General features: G+C 40.4%; 2 protein-coding genes across 2 annotated transcripts; one reads left to right on the forward strand and one right to left on the reverse strand.

The window, feature by feature from the left end:
- The first annotated feature begins 1600 nt into the window (after positions 1-1600).
- Positions 1601-7719, forward strand: LOC108876162 (F-box only protein 40). Its single transcript, XM_018665507.2, has 4 exons — positions 1601-1666; positions 2026-2058; positions 2203-4083; positions 5959-7719. The coding sequence occupies exons 2-4, from the start codon at positions 2056-2058 to the stop codon at positions 6139-6141; spliced, it is 2067 nt and encodes a 688-aa protein (XP_018521023.1). The 5' UTR covers positions 1601-1666; positions 2026-2055; the 3' UTR covers positions 6142-7719.
- Positions 7720-7782: 63 nt separating this feature from the next.
- Positions 7783-10154, reverse strand: ttc36 (tetratricopeptide repeat domain 36). Its single transcript, XM_018665510.2, has 4 exons — positions 10123-10154; positions 9475-9591; positions 9053-9241; positions 7783-8125 (listed from the first exon to the last, which is right to left on the reverse strand). Exons 2-4 carry the CDS (start codon positions 9578-9580, stop codon positions 7857-7859), a joined length of 564 nt encoding a protein of 187 aa, XP_018521026.1. The 5' UTR covers positions 9581-9591; positions 10123-10154; the 3' UTR covers positions 7783-7856.
- Between the last annotated feature and the right edge of the window lie 348 nt (positions 10155-10502).

Below are 10502 nucleotides of genomic sequence, written 5' to 3' on the forward strand. Positions count from 1 at the left end.
AACAGATGATCAAAATAGGTATTATCCTGATTTGCAACTCTACGGGCTGACAATACCAATTATCTATAGATAATTTGGAATTAACTGAGAATTGACCTTCAAATTACAGTACCTGGTGAGTCTACAACATTGAAGTCCAGCAATGCACATGAATAAATGCTCAACTTTGAATCAAACCAGAGGTTACTGAAAATTATATTAGCAAATTTAGCACCCCATCATAACTCTCAGTCTCAGCCATGCTGCTGTTGTATAGCAACAAGACACTGAAATAGAAGTTGTTTTTTTTCCAACACTGAAGTCTCTTTCTCTCTCTCTCTCTGTCTCTCTCTTGATGAAATGTATGCTGATTGCAGAGCCTATACAGAGCGAAGCAGCTGCCTCTGATAAGCTGTTCATTGTAATCTGTGCCAGGTGAAAAAAAAAAAAAAAAAAAACCTTACATGAAGGCCTCCAGCTGCAAATTGTGGATCCAGCACATTTTAACACTGGGTAGAAAATAGGTGTCAGGAGGTGTTTGCGGGTTGATGTGGGGAATGAAGGGGAAGATAGTTCTGCCAGCCTTCATGTAAATGAGTGTAATTAGTTAAAGCTAGTTACACTAGATCAATGCCCCATTATGTTGCACAACGCAGTATTTCTGCAAAAGAATGGAAGAGGTGTGAATGACAAACAACATAGTGTGACGTGTATGATGTATACATTATCGGAGTTGCCAAATAATGATCACTGTATTGTGCATCAACTGTGCTGTTGTACAGCAGCAGAGGCTTATGTTACGACACCACTCAATCATGATTTCATGAAAAGAGGCAGCTATTTGCGTCTACTCCATAAATAATACAAGGTGTCGAAAATACATCAGTTTCTATGTTGAACCAAAACAACGTGATGAAACTAACTTTCCCCCCAGCTAATTCCCTCAAAAAAACATTACATGGTTCCTAAAACTGTCTGTCAGTCAACTACAATCAATCATTGAGATGAATTTAAACTAACTTGTGTTAAAACCTACATTTTTTACCTTTTTGATCTTACATTGTAACTCCAAATAATTTAACTAATCCATGTTGTTTAATTCCTCTGACAGCACACACAGCCGCTGGAGAAATGTTTGAGTTTTTGAAAGTGTGTGACTGACATCTAGTGGAGGACACTGGTCAAGACAAATAAGCATAGTATAATTATATTTTTGATTAATCAAACATAATTAATAATTTCATGCCACCTAAAAACAAATTTGGAAATAGGAGATGCCCATCTGTAAAAGATATTTTAAAAAGCACATTTATTTTGATTGATCGATTATTATTTTCAAATGGTGTAATAATTTTAAACACACACTCATCACTGAAATAGAATATACAAGTTGAGAGTGTATGTAAAGCCAATGTATTGCAATAGTTAAGATTTTGATGTTTTTGAACACACAGTGGTTAAACTGTTGAGAACTTGACAGATTACCTGCTATTATCACCACCCTCTCACAGTGAAGCAGTGGTGGGGGCTGTAACTTGACCTTGCCTCTTAATGGCTGTGACAATGGTGCCCCGTCCCACTGGCCTGTCTGCCCCTCTGTTGTGTCTATTTATAATGCTCAGACACAGTGCAGAGGTTATTCAGAGGTGCCAGCAAATACAAGGTGACAGGCACAGAGGAACAAAGGGTGAGAAATTTTATTTTTACTATTCCTTTTGTCGACTTTATTTACAAGTGCTACAAATTTCTTGTTGAGCTGAACATGTAATTCCTCATTGTATGTTAAAGATAAGGTATTTATTTTATTAATTGACTGTATATTGAAAAAAACATTTTATGTATTTGTATTTATGCAGGCAGATTGTGTGTGACATGCCTTATAGATTTCTTTATTCTTTTTGTAATTATTCTTTATAAAGTTTGTCTGACTTGTATGTTAACATATTATTTCCATCATTTCATACCTTTATTTCTAAGTAATAAGTTTCAATGTACAGTTAAAAAAATGTAAATCTAACCATGTTTCCTGCATGAAACTCTTCTCAGAGGCTCTTGAAGATTTGTTGGTAAACCAAAATGGTAAGCACATTTGTTTTTACTATTTGAAATCAGCATTGAACATATAATAGAGAGTATAAACACTTGTAGATTTTAATTAAGGTAACATCATGCAAAAGATGTTGCAAAACTCCCTGCTGTTTTGTGTTGTTTTTTTCTTTAAAGGTGAAGAACAGAAAGATGGCAGTAGGTCATCATGAGCACTGCGACAAGTGCTACAGTGTCCACTGCCAAGTCCCAGTGCAGACCTCTGTCTCATGCATGGTCATCAAGTGCAGAAAAAACTGTGGCGCCACCCTCCATATGTGCAAGCAAGAGGAGCACCAGCTCCTCTGTCCAAATGAGACAGTCCCCTGCCTCAACGTCAACTATGGCTGTCCTCTCACCATGCTGCGCCACAGGCTGGCTAAACACCTGGAGGTCTGTCCTGCCAGTGTGGTCTGCTGCTCTCAGGAGTGGAACCGCTGGCCTGTTTCTGAGGCTGATTTGACGTTCTATAGAAATGTTTCAGATATCCCTCAAACCGAGCTACAACTCGATGTTGCAATGGCTCTAAGGGACCAAGAGCTTCTGTTTAGATCCATAAAAATGAAGAGTATTTTTCCTGAGCTGATGATGGAGGATCCTTCCCTCCAGGATATTACTGCTGGGTTCAACTGTCCTGAAGAGGAAGCAGCCTGCTCTTTAGACTGTGGTGAATTTAGAGAAAACGGCTGTGCAAGGATGGAGGAAAAAGAACTCAGTCAAGAGGAGCGGGATGTTCTGGCAAAGAGCAGGGACGTGGAGAGTATTCAGAACTACAGCTCCTGGGAGAAGATATTCACGAAGGAGATGGAGGGATGCAAGCAAACTGTCAAAAACCTGAGTAAGAAGCAAGAGAAAGGGAAGGAAAAGGAGGAACAAGAATCATCAAACTGTCAGGGAGAAAGAAGAGACTCACACCTGAAACAAGAAAATGCTGTTGCTGCTACAAGCATGGATGGTGCAACTGGTCTTGCGCCATGGCAAGATGGCGTCCTTGAGAGGTTGGGCAAAGAAGTCAACATTGCAGAATATAACATGTATCTGGTGCACAATGGGGCAATGTTGATCAACTTTGGCCAACTTGCAGCTTGCACCCCGAGAGAGAAAGATTTTGTTTACGGGAACCTGGAACCCATCGAGGTCAAAACCATCCGCTCGTTTAATGTTCCCACCAGCTATCGAGCAAAGCGCAGTCATCTGAAGGACCCTACACACCAAGCCAAGACTGTACACCAGAGTGTTGACACCGCAGATTTGGGCGTGCCAGTCGAGGACCTTCCTAAGTCTGACGAGGTTAGCACCACACTTCTGTGCTCCCTGGAAAAGGAACTGAAAGGACATTTGATCTCAGAGAGCACAGCAATAGATGGGTTTTATGTCGATATAGGAACTCAAACATACAACTTTTGCTCTGCTCCATTCAAAACAGATGCATCCCTCGCTGATGTAATCGCAGACAAACCTCATGGTCTTTATGTGCATGTTGAAGCAGAGTCTGTCACCAGAAGACATAACAAAACAAGCTCAGCCTTCAGCTACATGTGTGGCCACTTCTTTCGCCGTGACGAATACCGCTCTCATTTCAGGAATGTGCACTCTGACATACAGGCCTCTCTGAGTGGCTGGTTACAGCAGCGCTGCCCCTTAGCATACCTCGGCTGTACTTTCGCCCAGACAAGGTTTCAGCCCGCAGGTCACCAAGCCACAATCAAATTCTGCCAAGATGTCAGCACCTTTGTCCTCCAGCCACAAGTCGCTTCATCCCTCTGTGAAGGCGGGAAAACCCTCAGCCCTCAGAGGAATGGTGCACATAATCTGGATCCCCTGAGCAGACTGCCTCTGGAAATTCTTCAGCACATTGCAGGTTACCTTGACAGTTTTACATTATCTCAGCTGTCTCAGGTCTCCCATCTGATGAGAGAGGTGTGCGCCACGTTGTTGCAGGAGAGAGGGATGGTCTCCCTCAAGTGGGAGAAAAAGACATATTCTCATGGGGGAAGCTCCTGGCGATGCCGAAAGAAAGCAAGTATCCTTAAGTTTTTATTTATTTATTTTCAGATTTTTTTTGTCTTAGTAACTGTCATAAAATGAAATGCAATATCTTGCATTTGATTTTGTTTGAATCATCTGTCATAAATCACACATTTATATTTATCTATTTGACCAAATGAGTACTGTCAATCCATCTCTTATGCTGTTTTGATCTCAACCTTGTTCTCAGTGAAGGGAAAGTAAACACAAGGCAGGCCAAACTTCTATATTGGTTCCCTTTTTAGTATCTGACCCCATCCCGTTAACTGTCATTGGAAAATTTCAGTCATTCATACAGCGTGACAGCTGCACCAATGTAAACACTCTTCAGATTCTCAACAGTCCTCTCTAACAGTATTACAAACTAAATCACAACAGTGGCAACATTAATGGGTTCCCGCTGGAGGAGCCACAGGAGTTTTGCTACTCTTTGTTGAGGTCTTATCAAAAAACAGCTGCATGTCAGGCCAAACACAGGAGGAAGATGTTTAGAAAAAGCTAATGCTTTTTTCTTCTCTGACTTTGGTGTTGAAGTAATGGTCTGATAACTAGACAGCTGAGCAAAGCATCATTTAATGTTGCACATGCTGATTTTGTTCTACATTATAAAATTCCTAAAACAAGTCAGCAGCAGCTCTGTAAGAGGCACTTAGAGAGGGCAAACCTTTGAGAAGACTGCATAATCATCTGTTATTTATTTATTTATTTCTGTTTTACTTATTTAGCAACCTCTTTCTAAGAGAGACCTGACCAGAATGGCAGCGTTACAGGACAAAACAACATCAAATAAGCAATTAAACAGTTCTAAAAATCAGGTGACAGTGTATGAAAGATCAAATAGACGACCAATGTCATGTGAGTGGTAGCTTTGCTTTAGTTTGATAGTTGACAGTAGAGAAATTTAGGGAAATGGTAGTGAGGGAGGTCACATGCAATGGCTGGAATTAAACCAGACATTCTTTGTCTACAGTAGACCACTAAGCTAGACTTTATACCCCTGTGGCTTAAACCGCTAGGCCACAAGGACGCCTACTGGTTTAGTGGACTGAGCCTTGTGGATACCCCCCACAGCTGTCTTAATGTTTTGAGATGACCTAAATCCTGTGTGGAATTATGAGAAGTGTGTATAAGGATGAAATTGACCACTGAGCTGAGATCATTTAAATTCAGAATTTTGCTGTAGCTTAATATATAGATGACATGCCATTAAATGTGTAAGATTCCTTGAGGTACTGTTATGAGTGAATGTTATCTAGTTTTAATTGCAACTGCATTATGTATCTCAGAGCTTTGGCAGTTTACAAGAATTTGGAGATCAGGCCTTGGAAAGCAATTAAAATGTTTTGAGGGAAATTAGCCAGTGTACTGGCAAAAAAAAAAAAAACAGTTGTGCATAAAGAGTATGTGGTGAAACATGTTACCTCTGTGCTGGAGGTAATAAAGGATAAATACTGTATAAATGTGCAAGTGTGTATTTTTATATTTACTATTTCTGTGCTGCAGTGATCATGAGACAAAGAGCATGCCAATGATATCAGTGATGTGGAATGGCCTGAGGCTTGGCTGCCAGTAAACACAGTGCTACCATAACAAGTCAGATATGTGATCATTCATGGAAACACAGGATTGATAAGGCTGTGTGGGTGACAGCTGGGTATTTGCTCGCCAGTGAAGGGAATAATTTGTATAAATTGTTGTGGGCCAAAACAGAAATAGCATCACACCCTAACATGTGATAAAAATACTCTGTGATCTAGATTCCATGGATATTAAAAATACAGTTATCCTCGTAGCCACACTACAGTTGATAGATGCCTTGACAGCAGCCTCTTACACCTACTTCAGCTCTGTCTCTGTGTTTTACAGGTTTGGGAGTTCAGCTCTCTGTTTTCCTCTGTGGACAGATGGAGCTTCAGCAATATTCCTTCTATGTCAGATCACCTGAAAACCTGCTCCTTCTACCAGAGAGAGGAACGCACTGAGCCGGTGGTTTTAGCCTGTCTGGGAGAGGTCAGAGACAAACATGGAGAAGTAAAGCATAAGAGATAACGCTCATGGCCCCGGGGTCAGTGGCACGACAGCATCACAAGCAGTGCCATGTTAAGAATCACTCAGACGTGATATGTATGCACCCACAAAACTGCAAAGTGGATAAAGCCTCTGCATATGCAGCTACTGTATAGAAACAGAGGGGAATACAGAGATCTTGTGTGATGAAGCCTTGCGGACAGATACTATATATGTGAAGAAACTGCAGTTTTTTGAAGAATTGTGTGATTTACACATCTTTTATTTAACATCTCCACAAATCATTTTGCCGGTAGGCAGACAATACAAGATAGATCTATCTATACAGTGCTTTAGACCCTAGAACACTAACGTTGGGTGATTTTCAGCCATGCAATTGTGTTCATGATTTTCACTGTGTTGCCGCTGTCTGAGTTGCGTGGGTCCTTGGGTTCAGGGTGCTCACTGACATCATTGAAGTTAGTCGTGTTTCCCTGCTCCCATCCCTATTTTTTTCTACAGGCACGCATTTCGAGTGATTTTCACCCTACGTTAGTGATTGTGTATTAAATCAAGGGTAACAACTTTCAGGCCTGCCATATTAATTGCCCCATATCATGCACAACTATCATCCTGTCACAGGCTCGGTGACTCTGGCATGCCAACAAATGAGTAAAACATTGCTAAAGTTTGTTTATTTTGGCAATAATTAGGTACGCAGAGTTCTTCTTTGATAGTAGAGCTAAGTTATTTAGCTAGCTACTTTGTTAATCTCTCCCAGAGTTATCAGTGATTCAGGGAGACTGTAACTTTACAGGACAAGGCTCACATGTCCCAAGAACAGTTGGACCAAAGAACAAGTTCCCAGCTCCATTATTATTATTATTATTATTATTATTATTATTTTAGGATTTTTTTGTTAATGACTAATGGCTAATTTTTCATTCATTTTAGAGCCTTTTTATAAGGACCCCCCCATGATACCTTTTTTTTTTTTCATTTTATGAGATGTTGTATAGATGGAAATGAAAAAAAGAGTACTTCAATTTGCCATGTATTGTTGTGTTTATTACATCGGGTAAAATATACCCAATGTTAGTGATGGTGTTACAAAAGTGAACGTTAGTGTTCTAGGGTTAAAGGTTTACTTGGGGGAAGATTCTTCAAATAATCCCCCTGAGGACACTGAATTGGAGTTTGAGAGTGGTCCTCATAACCTGAGATATCAATTAATTTGCCTTTGTTTACCATGTTGAGCAGACTAGTGTTGTTTCTTCCATCCTTCTTCATTTCTTATGGTGAAAAACATTAGTTTAAAAAAATTTAGAGCAGCAAGGCGTTACTGATGTTGACTGTTTTTCAACATGACAAGACTGACATCTACTGGATAAAAGCTGAAGTGCCTCATGAGCGTGGAATGGTGACACATCACACACCATGAAATGAGTTTGATATTTTAATGTTGAACATGATATCACATGTCCCATATGTCACATAAGATTAAATACAGCAATGAATGCTTTGTTTTTAATGTAGACTCTCTTTGTTGAAGATAATGAGAGGACTGTGATCTATGTGTGTCACTGACATTATACTATAATAAATCTGACTTGCAGTCTGCCTAATTTGTTTTACAACAGCACACATAAAGCACTCAGTGGAATAAAAAAGGAGATTAAAAGCTAGAAAAATGTTCTTTTATTAACCAAGGACTTCAAAACAGAGAAGGTGAACAAGTGACAAATTGTCAACATCAACTACTGCATCCCAGACACTTCAGGGTTACGTAGTTTGTTGATCACCTCTGATAGCATTTTGTTGCACAGGGCTGCATAGGGATTAAGAACCACAGCCTGTTGTCGAGCAAATTCACTTCCAAGCGCAGCTGCTTTCTCAAAATCTGCTCTGGCTCCATCATCCTGACATGCTAATCTACGTAAAAGGCCTCTCTGCACCAGTGCCTGGCAGGCAGTTCGTCCAGTGTCGCCACTCAGAGAAATGGCTTGGTCCAGATCCTCCAGGGCTCCTGAGAGGAAGTAAATTTGATGAATGATGTCAAACATATTTTACAGTAATTCTAATATTATCACACACTGAATATAACTGAATATAAACTAACAATCAGCTATCATTTGATTTCATTCACCCAAAAAGTACAGTAGTCTTAAATGTATTGGCAATCTCAATACCTGTACTACTTTCAAGTAATAAACAATGACAATTTCAGATGAATACAGTGCTACTCTGTATTACAGCAGTGATTCAGTCTGATTCAGATTCAGTGATTCTTGTCAATCAGTGTGAACAATAACTAGCACCGGGTTAAAGAAAATTGAAAAGCACCACCTAAATATAGAAACTCCAATTTTAGACACAGATGGTGCAGGTGGTGAATACAAGGTGTGATTGACAAAGAGATCTCCTGGGAGTGAGTGTAAAAACATCACAGTTATACTGACATGCTCCAAAGAGGTTGCACAATCCAAGAAAAAAAAAAAAAAATTACCAGGATTGTAACACAAGCATTAGCTGTAACCTATTACATTTACAATTTGTGCAATGGAAACAATGTTACGCTGAATCTATAAAATATTGGGAACACTTGCTAATTTCTTTGATTTGTAAAGAAAATTGTTTCATGTTTGATCCCCTAAATATCAAAGGAGTAAATGAAAAGAAACACGTACAATGGATTCTTAAATTTTGAGATGGTTCAGATATGACTCGAGCAAAATCCCTGTAATTCTGTACATTCAGTGTACCCTGTCAACCGTGTGACAGACAGCAGGTAAAAGAAGCTAACACAAGGTCTGTACAGTTAACACTGTTGACACAGTGCATCAGATAGACAAAGCTCTGATATGGTGTCATGCTGGCCCTAGACTCACAGTCTGATATGTCGGCACACTGCGGTGTCTACGGAAAGAGTTATTATTGAATTTGTGGCATGTACCTGCTGTGTTTCCCTGCAGCCGCAGGGCCTGTGCCCGGTTGTTATAGGCTGAGGCTCGCTGAGGCAGGATCTGGATTGCCTGGCTGAACAGTTGAAGTGCAGCTTGCAAATCCCCAGCCTCTGCTGCCGAGACACCCTGCATCTCCAACTCTTTCACTTGCTTCAGCAACTCTGTGTCAAAGCCACTGTCTGGCAGGAGGAGATAAACAGGTTGAAAACCACTCAAACTCAATTGACAGGTACCGTGGCAAGGAAAACACAGAAATGTCACCCAGAACTCAACTTGGATTAAAATGTCATGTTTTTTTTTTAGTCGAAGGAATGGAATGCGTTCAAATAAATTCAATATGCTATGAAATGATAAACATAAAAAGCCATGACATGATATGTAGAGACACATCAAGTCAGAAGCTCACGCTCACCATCATCAATTAATTCCTCCTCTTGGTTCAGGCCTGGGATGTCTCCAAAGGGGGTGGTGGGGTTGAATATTGCCTGGAGTACGGCTCTGTCATGTGCTGATGCCATCTTACTGGCATCTGTAAAGAAAGCAGAGAAAGATGGCAGAAAAGGAAAATCATGGGATGGAGAATTCTTTCTCCCCTAACCTCTACCATTTCCACCAGCCAATCAAAGAAGGGGGCGGAAGCAGTGGTGGACTTTGAGATTTGCCTGTGCTGAGCACATCTGTATTTGGTTTACTCAAAAATGCAGGCCAGGGATACATGCATGCTGTGGAGCTGCTGCCATTATGGCAAAGAGGAGACAGAGTGAAAATGTTATGAAATATTCTGTCTGAAGATTTCTGCTCAGTGCAAAGTGATGAGAAATCTTTTATCATGGTGTTCATATCTCACAGGATTTTAAGTTATTGAGTACTGTGGAAATACAGTGGTGAAAGGAGTATTCAGATGCTTTACTTCGGTAAAAGTTGCAGTACACTGCAAAATACTTCATTATGAGTAAAGCTCTGTATTCAAAATATTACTTAAACATAAGTATCACAAATAAAAGTACTCATTATACAGAATGCAGTTTTAGTCTGTATAGAACAAACTGTATCTACTTACTGTCACGATTCCTGTCTCACCCCTCTTCATTTTTGCCATTTGTCCCTGTCCCCTGCCACGCTTCATCCGCCCACCAGATGTCCTGGGTCTTTTTCTTTCTCCCTGTCTCAGTCACCTGACTCCCCACACCACCTGTTTCCCATTCCCCAATCAACTCACAGTATAAATACCAGCTATTTTCAGTCATGTTCTGCATTTACTGGACTTAGTTCTTCCAATTCTGTGGCTGGTGTTGTCCCAGTTACCAGTCTGCCTGCCTGCAAGGCTTGGCCACAGCCAATCTCTTCCATTAAAATCACTGAACCTGTCTTGTACAAAAAGAGTGGAACCCGGAAGTTCGCATCACCCCTGTTTTCTCGACAAATTGCCAATGGGATTTT

Source organism: Lates calcarifer, linkage group LG21 (assembly GCF_001640805.2).
Source record: "Lates calcarifer isolate ASB-BC8 linkage group LG21, TLL_Latcal_v3, whole genome shotgun sequence".
NCBI lineage: Eukaryota > Metazoa > Chordata > Actinopteri > Centropomidae > Lates > Lates calcarifer.

Bases quoted from the DNA above. Each gene is read 5' to 3' on its own strand.
- ttc36 (XM_018665510.2), bottom strand. From the start codon at position 9,580: ATGGCATCAGCACATGACAGAGCCGTACTCCAGGCAATATTCAACCCC. The intron at 9,242-9,474 runs GTGAGCGTGAGC...TCCTCCTGCCAG, and splicing joins GGAGGAATTAATTGATGATG to ACAGTGGCTTTGACACAGAG. The intron at 8,126-9,052 runs GTACATGCCACA...ACTTCCTCTCAG, and splicing joins GCTGCAGGGAAACACAGCAG to GAGCCCTGGAGGATCTGGAC.
- LOC108876162 (XM_018665507.2), top strand. The intron at 4,084-5,958 runs GCAAGTATCCTT...TGTGTTTTACAG, and splicing joins CCTGGCGATGCCGAAAGAAA to GTTTGGGAGTTCAGCTCTCT.